This window comes from Leuresthes tenuis, unplaced genomic scaffold (genome assembly GCF_036924035.1).
Source record: "Leuresthes tenuis unplaced genomic scaffold, fLeuTen1.0.hap1 SCAF_3, whole genome shotgun sequence".
NCBI classification, from domain to species: Eukaryota; Metazoa; Chordata; class Actinopteri; order Atheriniformes; family Atherinopsidae; genus Leuresthes; species Leuresthes tenuis.
Window position 1 is genome coordinate 4,201,893 of NW_027325357.1, and position 15,638 is coordinate 4,217,530.

A 15,638-nucleotide genomic window follows, 5' to 3' on the forward strand; every position below is an offset into this window, starting at 1 on the left:
GAAAATCCAGTGGTAAAAAATTGCTCTGAAATAAATTCTTTCATCTATCAAAATGCAACATTTTAATGTTGGGTACTTTTTATAGCTCACATAAACCTAATGAGTGTGGTTTGAAATGCACACTTAAGTAGTTTAAGCTTGTTTCTTCATTTTTAACCATGTCATGGGATCATTACTGGTGGTTCTGGGGGGGATAGTTTATTAGATGTGGGGTTTATCTTTATTTTGCCTTTTATTGTCTCTGTGTTGTTTTCTTTTTGGCTTTGGTTATTTACCCTCAGACAGATATATTTAATAAAAGTCAAGGGAATCATAGCATTTTTGTTTCCTCTCAGGAACAAATGCATTTGATATTCTTGTTTCACTTCATTCTTTACTTTGATGTGCACACATTTTCAGCTTGAGTGTGTGCACAGCATCGTCTAAAGCTGCTGCTTTCAATTAAACTGCAGGATTGTGAATCTTTAACAATAAATCAGACGGTAGATGCTGTAAACGCCTTGGACCTTTCCAAGCTGTGACTAAGTTGTGGTTGGAAAAGGTCTTCAGTATCTTTGCCTTTATCTTGTGTTGTTGTTGTTTTAACTTTACTTTTTTAACTTTGTGCTCACCTGCGCACCCACATCCTTTGCAGATGTGGTTGTTCAGACTTGCAGGTGTACTGAGCCTGTTACCAGAAGTTTCCACAGGGGGGCACACCAGCAAACTCAGACCGTACAGAACTTCTGAATTTGCTGGATGGAAACAATGAACATGGTGACAGTAAAGGAAGTTGGTATCATGGCAGAAAACATGACCGCTGTGCTAATGCAGACAGTATCTAGTTGCATCACATGACGGCATCACATGTTGTGGGTGCTTAGTGGCAATTTTTGAGGATTTGCAAACGGTTGCTTTTCTTCCATGTTGCCAGTCTTTCTTCTAGTCTTTCAAAAGGGCGCTGAGCAGTAGTTCTCTTGGTCAAAACTCTTTGCTGGTGCAGTAAAAGTAAATCTGAATAGAAAAACACACAGTGGAGCACTACCAGTCATGATCTGGCCTCCCCAGAGCCTGGGCCTCAACATTACTGAAGCAGTAACACTTTTTTTTTTTTTTTTGCCATATTATTTCATTTCACTCATTTAAAACCGATTCTCACACCAGAAATGACGCATTTAATTTGTTTTACCAAAGACGGATTTACCAGTTGTGTGCGAGTGGACACCCTTCATAGCAGTAAGACGAACATTCATCTCTTCTGATGAGAAGCTGGATAGAAGTTAAAAAATGCAATCATGCTTCTGATTAAAGTAAACCAGCAAAATGCTAATTTTCTTTTCACAGTACAACCTTTGCTGTCATTCATTATGATGCATCTCAACATGAGCTGCTTCTTAACATTAAAAGTGAATTTTCCCGTAATTCTGAGTTCTAATTTTTTTCATTGTTTTTTTTTCATTAAAGCCGAAAATAATGAGCCCCGTGTGTCTTATCCAGCATGCTTTATTAAGTGTGGCATAACTCTGTGTGTAGCCACGATCCTAATTAACTGCAGCAGAACTCACATGGAATTCCTTTTTCCTGTGTGTGCAAATCTGTGCATCCCTATTAACTGTGGCAGAACTTTTGCACGCACACATCAGTGTGTCTGTGGAGCATGTGGACAAACAGGACAGTGCTTCCGGTGAAATAAACAGAAAAGACTTGAAAGAACGAAACAAGGATATGACAAAGAGGAAAATAGAAGGAGGAGATCATAAAAATATCCATCATCTGCTGCGGCTTCATGCTTTCATGGTTAAAAAGAAGCAAACATCACAGTCGAAATTGAATGATTTAACATACAAAGCTCTGCAGAGATGATCTAAAAACACTGGAGTAGATTCATTACATTATAATTGAAGATAAATTACATTAACAGTTGAACTTGTTTAACAGCAGACGTGTGTTTGTTGAAACTGTGTTTGAGGAAGCGAAGGAAGATTGGAAAACGTGACCTTAAAATCAAACCAGAAGTAAAATTATTCAAATCCTTCATGTGCTGCCTTCGTGGTTTGAAGATTTGACTGCAATCAGAAAACTCCTCTCATGTGCCACGTCACACCTTTAAGTCAGCAAAGCTTTAATCCATTATTCAAAGTGGCAGTTAGTGGAAATTTTACATTTTTAGACTCAGTCTACTATAATCCTCTCTATTGCAGAGACAAAAGCCAGTTTAATTTCTCTATATTAGAGATGATCCTGCTTAATTATGATCGTTTTATTCACGCCTAAGTGACTGTCTAAGTCAAAATCAAGCTGACAGATTGAAAGACCTACAAAAATCTGATGAGGGGGAGAATAGCTTGAACTCATCAATCTTTTATGAAGCTTGCTAGTTAAACATAATCTTCTGAAGTGTCTATTCTCTTTAAGATGTTATTGGGGCAGTTTGAGGAGACAGCAGGTGGTTTTCGGAGCCTTCAGGGGAAGATGTGGAGGAGCAGGGGAACCGTGTCTCTCAGCTGGGCCATCAGCATCTGCAGGGTTTGTATTACAGTATTTGTTTTACATCTGTGCTTACTCATGAGTCGGAAGACGTTTAGATGTGTGGATTTGTAGTTGAAAACACTTGAACATATTTTGTTAGATAAGCTATAAGGATGAGTGAGAACGTTTTCACACCTGTTCATGTGCGAAATGTTCAGCTATGTCACAACATGTTTAAAGGCCAGTTGTGGTTAAATCGAATAGTGTTGATTAAGGTTTTAAAATAGGAAACAAATGAGCATCTCCGTGTAAAAGTCCCAGATTTTGCCCACCCATCATCATCCCAAGAAGAATTTGTGGTTTCAGCCAACTAGCTCTAAATCCCACGGCCATTCTATCAAAGCCCCTTGGCCCTTTTGAAATGAAATTTGCACAATAATTTGATTTGTAAATGTGTAATGTTCACACCAGCAGGCAAGAACTTCTGTTGGAGGGCAGGATGGCTTGTTCTAAAGGTAACACACTGAATATGAGAAAGTAAGGGTGTCAAAAGGTCACATGTACTGTCAGTAATAATCATCCTGGTGATGTTAATAACTTTGTATAATGTGAAAAAGAAGCGGTTCTATTTTACAACAACTCTAAGATTACAGTCAATGAAGCATCAAAGAGTAGCTGACTCAGAGAAAGAGTTTCTATCCAGCTCAGAATTCATTGTGCAGCTGCCATCAGCAGCTCCATCATCAGTGAAGATGAGTGAGCAGAACCTGTGGCACCACGCATGCCCACACCATAACACCCCCCCCACCGTGTTCAACAGAGGAGCTGCTATGCTTCGGATCTTGGTCACTTCCTGTTGGTCTCCATACTTTCTTCCTGCCATCACTCTAAAACAGGTTCATCTAGGTCTCCGGCTTCCTCCCACTGTCCAAAATCATGCATGTTAGGTTAAATGGTGACTCTAAATTGACCCTTGGGGTCTGTGGACGTCTGTCTCTGTGATGGACTGGCGACCTGTCCAGGTCGTACTCCGCCTCTCGCCCAATGACCGCTGGGATAGGCTCCATCTCCCCGCGACCCAACAGCTGGATTAAGCAGGTATAGACAATGGATGGATTCTTTAACACAATGGTTTAATTTTAAGATTCTGATCTAGTCTTTAAATCTTAAATTTCTCAGCCTCTAAAGAAATAAGAAAAATAAACACCTGAGTGGCTAAAACTTCTTTTTTAAAGAATGAATTAGCTTGTTCTCATGTTCCTCAACCTTTTTTTTTTTTTTTTTTAAATCTTAAATGTTGATGTGACGTGTGCAGTACTCCAGACTTGACGTGTAAATATCACACATGTCGCTTCAGGTCATAATGGGGTTAAAACAAATCTGCATGCAGGAACCTTTTCTGAAACAACACTGATGAAGCCTGTCATCTGATCTGGTTTACATTAATCAAACCTGCCTCTGAGCAGCTCCAACTTTGCGGATATGTTGCTCTGACAGCGGATTCATAAAAGGAAAAACGGCTGTAATTGAAGCACACTTTGACAAACACTGTTCTGATTCATACTGCAGTTTGCTGACAAGAAGCAGCCCAATTACATAATAAGTAGAGCCTCACTTGTCCTCTTAGACTTGATCAGTAGTGCCTGATTGTCTGCTCGAATGAACCCCCTGACTGACTGAGCGGCTGTGCAGTAAGCGGTCAGTAGCTGGGACCTGTCTGGGTGAGTTAGTCCTTTCTACTTTCACTGTGTGTTTGATTAACACTGAGCTCCTGTCAGCTGGTGTAACCAGATACAGCTGTTATCTGATTAGATCAACCCGACTCACCTTTTGGAATAGACATGGCCACCCCGACCTGACCCAGCAGGGAGAAAACAGTCCTATGGAGTCTTTTAATTTGAATTTATCATGAAAAAAACATGCTGGGAGTAGAAATGTAACAGAGAGGGAGAAGGAAAGGGAGCATCTGAATAACACCTGACGATATTTTGAAAAACACGGACAGAAAATACTGAGGATGCTCTTGTTGATTTAATGTGCATGCGGAAAAATTTGATAAAAAACCTGCCTCCACATCAGCTGCGCACTGCTTCTGAATCGTGTTGTGACTCATTCGATGTCCCTGTGTGTCCGGGTGAAAGGCAGGAACAGCAAAAAAAGTCCACAGATGTAGCCACAAACATCAATATGAAGGCTTTGAAAAGAATCAGGTGAGGGGGATGAAAGAGAATGTTACATCACACTTAATCCAGATTTTGTCAATGTAGCACAGGGACGTCCACATCCGGTCCTCGAGGGCCGCTGTCCTGCAGGGTTCAGATGTTTTTCTGCTTCTGCACACCGGATTCAGATCAAGGCATCATTGGCATGTTTGTGCAGAGCTTAACGACCTGTTGGAGAGCTCCATTTCATCTGAATGAGGTGAATACAAGCAGGGAAACATCTAAAACCTGCAGGACAGTGGCCCTCGAGGACCAACTTTGAACCTGATTTAGCACTTTTGACTGAAGGTTAGCAACAGAGACAGGTAACTTACCTGCCTCTCAGGTAAAATGCTACTCAGCAGTTTATATGTAGAGTTTCAGATAAAATCATCTGTTCCTGATGATTTCTCAGCCAGTGAAATCAAATGGAAACAAAATGAAAATGTTGTCATGCAGAAATAAATCAAATAAGTCATGTTTAAAGTAATTTAATTTAGATGCCTATCAAATGTTGGCATTTTAATAGTGAAATTTAACTGTGATAAACAACATCTTTTCAGTATTCAATCAGTGAAATAGTTGGTAACCTGAATATGTTCCAGACAGTATGAAACCTGCTGAGCTGCACATTTACATCTATTATAAGATTCTTTGCAGTTACAGTAAAACAGACTGCAGGCTGCCAATATACCGACACTCCTCTCTGTACTGCTGGTATTAGATCAAAGACCTACTACAAAATGTTTTTAAAAATATTCAATCGATAAGATGGATCATTTCCACAAAGTTTATGTCAACATAAACAGCAAGCTTATGTCAACTTATCAATTTTCTGACTGCAGTCGTCTCTTCTTAGCTGCAGTAATAGTGTTGTTCTTCTTCACATCTTTCCATTCATACAATCACACCTGCTAATGAATGAAGTGTTGGTGTATGTCGTGTGGAAAATGCATCCAATAATATGTGTAAAACGGCCTTTTTTATGTGAGCTTGAGCTGATTTTGAAAAGGAAAGCCTGGGTTAACAAACAGAGATCAGAACTACCATCGCAGGGACGCTTGAGGTTCAGACAAGCAGCAAATTACCTCTTTCATGTCATATTTTCATGTTGATTTTGTTTTCCGGCTGATTTATTACACCAGTCGAACTTCCATTAGTATTTGTCAGCCCTCAAAAAGCCTTGTTGGACCTTCTATGTGTTACTTGTTCAACAAAAAGAGCCTATTAAAAGCTGATAAAAGAGGTATGTTCCATCAAGCAGCCCATATTTCTCTGTGTGTTCAGGGTTAATGGAGACCACAGTATAGTGTTTGTCCATTTCATATTTGCATTTCCATATGGCCGAGTCACTTCGCTGTGGTGAGAAAAGGTTTGCATGACTACATGAAATAAACATGAGGAGTGCTTGTTTTATCTCAGCTTGCACCTGATGCGTCGGCTGCATCAGCAGTTTCAGTTTGAGTGTCTCAGGTCAGTCAGCAGCAGGACAGCTCAGTCATTTCTCTGAAGAAATGTAGAATCAGGGAGAATTTTCTGACAACTTTCAATCGGAGACTGTGACAGCATCGAGATAAAGTGGACATGTTGATACCCAGATGTAGGTTTTTCAATTCACATCGTTTTCTGAGGATTGTCATAATGACGAGTGTGAAGATGACAGAATATTATGAGAGTGACACTGACGTCTACAGCGCCAACAGGTTTGCTTGCCAGTTAAAATCCTACTGATCAAGGCTGAGTATAATGAGGTAAAACAGAGGCTCTGTGCGTGTTTGACTCAGCTGCCCAAAGATGAGATGAAGGAGGAGAAAATTAAAATGCTGTTCAAGGTTAAAGAGGTTGTTTCAACCTAATCTAATGAAAAATCACTTTTTTTTTGTATGTTGTCACAACACACCTGATTCAGATCAATGCATCATTAGCAGGTTTGTGCAGAACTGAACAATCTGTTGAAGAGACCCATTTAATCTGAATCAGGTGGATACAAGTTGAGTGATGGGATATAAAACAAAGCAGGAGTGAGAACAAGGAAACTTCTTTATCCTCTCTTTTGAAAGGATGCCCACATCAAATCATTCACTGTTGGCTCAGTGAAAGATAAAAAGACCCGGTGGAAGGTGGTGAAAACTTTTCCAGCACTGCTCTGGGTGACAAATTAAAAAAAAGAATTCTCTCAAAATCACTTGTTTCTTAATGAACAGAGATGGGGAGAATGAAATAAAAACAAGGTCGTCTGCTCAGGACACTGATGAATAAAAAACTGATTGCATCACACAGGATGAATAAGTCATGAGTCGTCTGTCAGTCAAACCACACAACCAACAACTAATGCAACCTAATGCAATATCACTGCAACAAATATTAACTCTGAGATGGCTGTAATGATCTTGTTAAGCCTGAGATGTGTTTTAATGGAGCTGAAGTAAACTTTGATGTGAAGGGAAGAATGGAGATAAAATCAAGGGAAGCCTTGATTATGTTCTGTAAGATGAGTTCTGTAAGTTATAAACCATGAGATTGAATAAAAGGTAGTCATTTAAAGTGGAGGCAGAATATAGTCTGAAAATATCTGCTTTATTGACAATCTTTTAAATTGGATGTCCTTATTTTGCTGAATTTTCCAGTGTTTTTATTACCTAACCACCATATTGTTAGTGTTACTTTGGTCATTCTGAACCAGATGAATCCGCATTAAGCTTGTTAAAAAGTCCTATAATGCTGAAAAATGTCTGTCACCATTTGTTGCGACAGATATACATGTTTATGGTGTCCTTGGAGGGCAGTGGTGCATATCATGAGGCATTCTGTCTTACCTTGTGGATCTGTTGTTGTTCTCACCCCAGAAATTTCCCAGCTGACATGAGAAGACATGAAAAGGTTTTCTTCCTGACACAGAAACTTCTCTGTGACAGTTCACAGCCAATCGCTGAGGCGCCTCAGAATGTAGCAGTTGTTGTTTCGTTGACTCTGAGTTTATTTTAATCTTTATGTTACCCAGGTGAGTTTGGTGGGAAAAGCTTGTTGTCAGCAGTGCCCTGCTTTTTAGTGTCACATTCCTGAAAGCTGCCTCGAGTGACTACAGCGACACATTGGGACAAAGCTGCGAGTCTGCCTGGAGGACAGCATATACCGATTCACTGCTGCCGTGCACTAATGAATTTTAGGTGTTTCATGTTTTGTTTGGATGCCATATTGTGAGGCTTTTTCTTTAATGCACTAAAATCTAATATAAATTCTCTTTGGAGACTGATAATTTATTATTGAACTCAGTTCTAATGATGGATCTATATAGTTTATCTCACTTAGTTCTGTCCCCACACCCTTCTTTGACTTGTGATTTAAAGGGGAACTCCGGTATTTTTAAACCTGGACCTTATTTCTGGCATGAAATACGTTCATCTACTCACCGAGAACAGTTTGGTGAAAGTCTGTGTCCTTCGGAGGATATTTCGATTCCTAGAGAGCCATATAACGGAGAGAACGGGGCTTAGACAATGCAGCCTCTAAATAAGGCATTATCTGTCTTTATTTCACCAATACTTTAAGAAGAATGAATGAATGAACGTGTACTATAGCTCTGTTGGCTCATAGCTGCTGTGTTGTTGTTATTGGCGGCTATCGGGGGGCTTATAGAGGGCTTTCTACACACTCTTTTACTGGGATGACATCATCGACGCCCGCCGCTGCAGCACAGCTCGTTGACTCCGGTAAAGACGTCCATCTTACTCAAAGTTGTCGTTAAAATCTGATAAATATCCTGCCATGTTGCACAAAACTATCAGTAGCAAACTACGTGTGAAGTTAGCCGACTGTCACAGAGCATGGAGTGAATGAGCTGTGCTGCAGCGGCGAGCATCAACGACGTCATCCCAGTAGACGAGTGAGTAGAAAGCCCTCTATAAGCCAGAAATAATGCCAGAAATAAGGTCTCGGTTTTAAAATACCAGAGTTCCCCTTTAATTTGTCCTGGTAAGGTCCCGTCTCTCATTTTTCTCTTTCCTTCTCCAGCAGATTTGACCCTGTTGACCTTTTGGCCAAACAACACCAGCTCGGCACTCTGGTCGTGGTTAATGCCAGGATTCGATATGCAAACTCTGTGAAAAAAGAAAATCTAATCTAGTCTTCCAACATCCACATCAGAGCCTGGCAACATTTTAAGCCCTTTGTGGGCTCAGCAGGAGATTTCCTTCACATCAGGTTAAGGCCCTGTTTAATAATCACTTATTGAACTGGAAACCTTTCTTCTCCTTAGTTGCCAGTGCATGATTGGATAAGGAGGTTTCAGTCCTTTCTGACAGTAAGTAGCATGAAATGGGTGAAGCAAATGATTAGAGATGCAGTAACAGGGCTGGTTAATATTCACCATCCGTGGGTGTGAAGTTCAGCTTTTAGCCCAATTGTTTAGTTAACCATAACTTAGCAAACCATAGATGTATTTTTTATTCATATATTTAAAGTCCTAGTCTTGTGGAAGCTGATTTGTGCGCTGGGCGACTCATTTCTGTGGCGTCTGTCCACAGATGTCATTCGTAGTCGTCTAAACTCCACACAAATGCGGTTCTCTGCAGCTTTGTGCCTGAAATTTGGTAGTTAAATTGTTAGCACAACGCTGCCTTATTGGAGGAACGTCATGAATAAGGAATGAATCGGTGCAAATTGTTGCATGTCATGCTTTTGATGTAAAACCCAAACCATAGAGCTATCATGAACCAGAATCTAACCAATGAGTGTTTGTTCTGACTCACATCCATCAAACTTTTAGAATTACTAAAACCAGTAGAGTGCAGAATATCTTTGGTTAACTTTGTATTTTTCTTTAATTACAAACAGCCTGAACTGAACTGAAGATAGTTCAGGTTTCTTCTCATCTTGATTTAATTTTACGTCAGTTTTTGGATTTCTACAAAAAAATCTGTGACAGTAAAGATTTGACTTTGTCATTTTTCTATTCCTTCTCTCAAACTCGCTCTGAGGTGTGCAACAGTAAGGGGTCGTTACCCCCTTCTTCCTTCATTGCTCTCCAGCATTCTTGATTCGGTACTGATCAGGACTGCAGCCCAGCCCGTCCAGAACCATCATTTTGTAATGTATTCTTACTTTGTCTGGTTGAAAAGTGCATGGACATCCCTAGAAAAGATGTGGTCTGACACAACCCACAGTAATCCCTGGTCAGTGTGGTTATGTCTGTTATCTAAAGTTCTTGATAGTTCATGATGCAGTTCTGTCTGAGGGACCAGAGCTCATGGGTGTCCAGCTTGTGCCCCTGTCCTTAATGTACTGAAATTGAGGTTCCTTGAACATTCTGCACTCCTGAGGATGAAATATGCAAATCCCTTCTAATCTTTCTTGCGGAACATTCTTTTTAAACAGTCCAATGATTTTCTCATGTATGTATTAAAACCGTCTTGAGCCTGTCGCTGCTTCTCAGAGACTCTGCCTTTTATGGATTCAGCTTTTGTATCAGTGTTTCAGGCCTGAAATACAAAAAATGGAAACATATTGACAAATTTGACGTTGATGCGACAAAAAATGAAACCTCTCGAGTGCACGCTGTCTTCACATATCTGTAAGTCACAGTAAATATATCAATCTCTGCATTTATTTCAAATAGCACTTTACACACCAGCCAAACCTTTGGGGTTTTAGGAAGTAGGTGAGTTATATTTCCCATTACAGAGACTGCACTTCAGCACAAACCTCTTAGATAATGTTCATGACTGCTGACTTGCACAGCTGAGGCTTCTCTGAGTTTTTACAGTCAACTATATGTACTGTACAAGGATTGTTGTCATTTCTACACTGTTCATTCATCGTGGATGCAAACACTCGGATAAAAGCTGGGTTAGCATCTCAACCCCAAAATCATTATTTTGTGTCAAATTAAACAAAACTGCCTCAAAATTTTGAACTAAACACACTGTATGGCTGAATCTGCTGCTGGTGAGGGAGAAATGTTCATGATCAGCGGAGCAGCTGCTGTACAATGAAGTGTCCGAAGACACTTTATCCTATTGAGTTGTTCTATAATTAAGACTGCTAAAGCACACAGAAATATATTATTGAAGTCCTGCAGTGATGGCAGGATGTTTCTGTGCCTTTTGTTTCATGCGTGCTGTGATATCGTTCAGCCCCTCTTTGTGGAACTCATCAGGAATCTTTGGTAATGAAGATGAAAAAAGGTCTGCGCAAAGAGAGAGTCTCTGTTTTATGTCACTTCAAGGTACTGCTCACCTTATGATCATCAACCGACAAACCCGCGAGCCAAGAAATGAGTCGTGATCTCATGGCTTTCAGTGTTGGGAGCTTTCATCTTTTGGCTACACTTTGGATGGCCTCAAACGCACAGGCACTCACGCAGACCTGCTACACACGCAAGCTCATAAGACACAGAGACTGTAGAGGAAGGGAAAAAACTAGGTCATCTGAAGTCCCGAAGGCTTTGAGCTACAATTTTTTGCATAATCAGGAGAGAAATTTAAGCAGGAAGAGGAAAAGAGAGTGAGAATGCAGTAATTAAATTAGTGCATAAAGAAAATGAGGATAAGAACATGGATCAGCCCTGTCGGAACCAGACTGGAAGCAACAGACTCAGTATGGCTGATTGAAGTCTATTAGGGGGCGAGTGGGAAAACACACGCATCAACACACATGCACAGTTCAGCTGCTGTCAACAAGGAGGGCGTCTCTATGAGGGAGTAAACGGAGGAAGAGGACTGAAGCTCAGCCTCCCTCTTCCTCCTCTGCTCTTCCACGAGGAGAGCTTTACCCATCCGGTGTGGACTCAGTGTGGGGGAAAATGCTCTTTCTCCAGGCTATATTGAAGAGAAGGCTGCTACAGAAAGGTAAAAAAACTAAAAAGAAAATTCTTCTTTTGTGCAGTATTTCCTCATTTGTTCACTTTTTCTGCGCTTGTTGGTGCAACTCCCAAGTTCCACAGCGCTTCGGCTCACGGTTTTGTTCGGACATGTTTGGACTTGATGGAACCAGTTGAATATTTATCCACCAGGTGCCTTTATTCCTAACTGGCGAGCTCGACTTCAGGGTCACCGGTTAGATTAATGTGATCACCTCCGAAAATAGGGTTCAGTATCCTGCATCCTCCTCCAAACACAGGCTGCACAGACGAGTAACAAACGATTAATTATCACATTTATATGTGTGGGTTAGTTATCTGCGTGGTTTTGGCTGGTGATACCGTGCGTGTTTTCTAGGTTGTGTGGTTAATCTTTGAGTATGTAGAGATTCTGAATGATTAAAATGTTGAAAACTTGAGTTGTCGGACTGATGACCATTAGAATTTTTTATATTTCTGTGCCCGACGATTTTTCTTAAATTAAATAAATAATTACTCGTTCTTAACTATAAGTTCTTAAACTTAAGGTTAAGAACGAGTTTCTATTGCATTTTGATACTGATTACATGTTTTTTCGCTTTAGCGTCACAATACACCGAGGTTAATAGGGTCCTGATGTCGGAATTGTACTCCAACACAAAGCGGCTGTAGCCCAGAATAGGCATCTCAAGATCGCTGGTTCGATCCCTACATCCGCAGTCTACCTGCAGAGATGTTCTTGGACAACATACTAAACCCCGCACTGCCTCTTGTGTTTATAAATTTAAAGTTATGTAATAACTTGGCTCATATGGTTCCAGTTAATCCAATAAGTCAGGTAAATGAGTTATGAGTGGCCTAATCACATTTAATGGGGCTGTGTGGCAGTGACACTTTATTATCACATTTAAAGTGATCTTTGAATGTTTTATGTTGCTCCTGTCATTCATTACATGGCATTTTCTTCCACATTTTCTCTGTGTCTTTATGATCTCATGTTTCAATTATAAAATGCGCGTGTGTGAGACGAGCCGTTTGTCGCCTCTTTCTGTGTTTTTGTTGGAATGACTCAAGCAATTTTCTCTTTCCCTCTCCAACTAATTTATTTATGAGTTTAGAATTGTGATGCTTTGATGTGAAGCCTGGAGATGCAGTGGAAAGAGAGGCAAACAGGGACGAAACGCCACCTATCGGCCTGTCAGGGAGCGCTGCCCAGCCTGGGATTACGCTCATAACAATGCCCATCAGGACTAAGAGCTAAAGTTGGTCATATTGCTGCAATGTGTAGCAGATAAATCACTGTCAAATTTCCCGTGTGTATCTGGTGTTAATGATACTGTAGAGATCTCTCTGACACAGTTCCATTGTATCAGTGTGCATCTAAAGCTTTATAGCTCTCAGTTGAAACCGAGGCATTGTGTTAGTTCTGACAGTTGAGGGGAGCAGCGCTGATATTTTAGTGGGTCAGTCAGCATGTAGCGAAAACATGTGCAGCTGTTGTTTTTATTACAATGAATGTAAAACGACAAGCTGAGGTGATGAAATTTATCACGACTGCTCATAGAATGATATTATAGAGTTTAATTGTGTGACATTTAGGAGATGCTCTCCTTCGGACTGACGGCATAATACGCTTTAATGTCAGTGATATTTATGTGAAAAGGCTAAACTTCAAAGCCACACCTCCTGGGCTGCATCAGGAACAGAAACATGTCTAATAAAGAAATGTGCAGCTACAGTCTGACAGATATTTACGCCGACCACCTGTTCACGTGCGTTCACACATGCACACCTTGTGTGATTCAAAACTTGTTCAATGCAAGATCTGACCCCCTAAATCTTCTGTCTTTTACCGTTCTTCAGGGTTCTGCAGTTGAATACGTTACTGTTAAAAAACATTGAGATACCCCTCGTTTCTTTACATATTGCCACGACAACAGGAAATAGGTGCAGGGACAATTCTGACAAGCTTGAAAGTTAATATTTGGTATGAGGCCCTTTATTCTTCAGCAGAACTTGAACCATCTTTGATAAGCTTTCTTTTCATTTCTTTAAGTCATTTTCAGAATAGTTCTCCAGGCTTCTTGAAAAACATATTCTGTTCTTTAAAGCTCCAAGAAAGAGCTTCAGATATGTTTTTTAAACAAAAGTCAGTATAAAAGCATGTCCACATGTTCGTTTGTGATAAAGACGAACAAAAACGGCTCCATCTGCCGTCTTACGGACATTTCAGTGTCCCAGTTTGTAAACCCTGCAGGGTCAGAGGTCAGGAATAGGAGATCAGTGTCACAGTTCACTGCGTCTTTGTGTTTCACTGCCAACTCAAAGTTTTGAATGCATTCACTTTACGTCATCTTTAAGCTGCCAATAAGAGTCCTTCCTTTATTCAGTCCTAATAAAACACCAAGGTTCTTGAATCATTCTGCAGAAGTTGGTGCAACATAGTTTGATTTTGTAGTGCTGAAAGGCTTCAAGGTTGCCTCTGAAATTATTTTCTTTCCCACAAAGTAAAAGACTGATAATTTTCCAAGACCTGCACATTTGCTTATAAAATTACATCAAATCTTAGGGACTAATCAATAGTTGAACAGTTTCTCTTCTGTTCATGCTGCTTCCTGTGTTTTCTGTCCAGAGGGAGGTAACTCAGACTTTCTCAGTGTTTCAGTTGGCTCAGAAAGTTCCAGTTTCTTTATATTCAGAATAGTATCACACATATTCTACTTCTAAACCTACCTAATAATTCTGAGTGAGCAGGTGTGTCTGAACCTTTAACTGGTGAACTGCCACAGGTGAAATCTCCTGTTGCTGCATCAACAAGGCACCCTCCAAAGTGTTGTCTTGTACTTTGATGTTAACATCATATTTGAGCCCAAATCATTCCTAAAGTAGTTTTGAGTGCAAAACCTAAACGAGTAGCAGTGATGGCTTAACGCATGGACGTCCACATCTGGTCCTCGAGGGCCGCCGTCCTGCAGGTTTTCACTGCTTCAACACACCTGATTCAAATCAATGCGTAATTGATGTGTTGAAGCAGGGACACAGACCTGCAGGACAGTGGCCCTCGAGGACCGGATTTGGACATCCCTGCTCTACTGGCTTAATTAACAAACATGTGGGGCTTTTTTTTTACACTTTTAAATGCTTAAGTCTACAAAACATTGCTCATTAGTATCTGCATATTTGGTTTGATTCTGTAGACCTGTGACAGATGATTAAAAAGTTGTGCTGGTGCAGTTTTTCTCAAAGGTTGGGCAAACTTGCGTAGGCTCTTTAGATTAAAGTGGGAGATTACTTTGTGCTGAGAACTGAGAGAGCTGGAGGCTGACAGACCTCTGAAAGAACGGGGGAAAAAAGGCTGAACCTGATGAATGCTGCAGAAATCTTCTCTGAGAAGCTGATGCTGGCAGTGTTACAGAACATTTATTTCACGCAGGGAGTCTGAAACTTAAAGAGACCAAAACATTTTTTTGGATGTAGCTTTAAATTGTGTATCCAGTGTTTTGGCAGACATGTTAATGATGGTATATCAAAAGTGATGTTTAACGATCGGGGAGCACAGGGTCTGCAGAAATATCAGCTCCGTTGTTGTTGGTCATGAACTTGGTCGTGTCAGTTCCTTTGTTGAATCTTCTTCTATTCACCCAGGATCTGCACGCCTGGCTTCAGCTTGCTTCTGAACACACCTGTTCTCTGTTTGTCATTGTCTCACCTTCGTTCACTCTCCCGATCACACTCGGTTGTATCCACTTCTGAACTTGTCATTGTCTGATCCTCTGGTTAGATTTCGGCTCTGTTTCTTGGTCTTTGCTTGTTTGCTTGAGCTGCCTGCTCAGATTGTCCCTCCTCCCGCCCTGTTTATCCACCTCCCGCATCATGCAAGTCTGTGCTTTGGTTAAGTTTTGAGCAAACACGTTAAATGTCAAAGAGTGTAATTTATTGACTTACAGACTAGGTGTGTGCTCCTCTCTTTCCTCTGGGCTCAAACTCTGTCACCACAGTCAGTTTCCTGCAGGGGAGGCTGACCTAACATGCATACAGAGAGCAGAAACAACAGTAACTGTAGTTATTAACATCTGTTGCAGACGCCTTGGCTCTTGCTGGCTGCTTCAACCAGACACGATTCTTGTCAGAGTGACTTCACGGATTTCCTGTTT

The 15,638-nt window shown here is 40.7% G+C and overlaps 1 protein-coding gene across 3 annotated transcripts in view; it reads left to right on the forward strand.

Annotated features, from left to right (window-relative positions):
* The window catches only part of grip2b (glutamate receptor interacting protein 2b), a 127,712-nt gene that overhangs the window by 22,798 nt on the left and 89,276 nt on the right, over positions 1 to 15,638 (forward strand). The window contains exon 1 of one of the 3 annotated variants that reach the window (XM_072381469.1): positions 11,232 to 11,494. The exons of the other annotated variants lie outside the window; for them this stretch is intronic. Within the exon in view, the coding sequence (XP_072237570.1) occupies positions 11,449 to 11,494 (46 nt within the window). The 5' untranslated portion in view covers positions 11,232 to 11,448. Of the gene's footprint in view, positions 1 to 11,231; positions 11,495 to 15,638 lie in introns of those variants that run through there. 3 annotated transcript variants of the gene reach the window in all.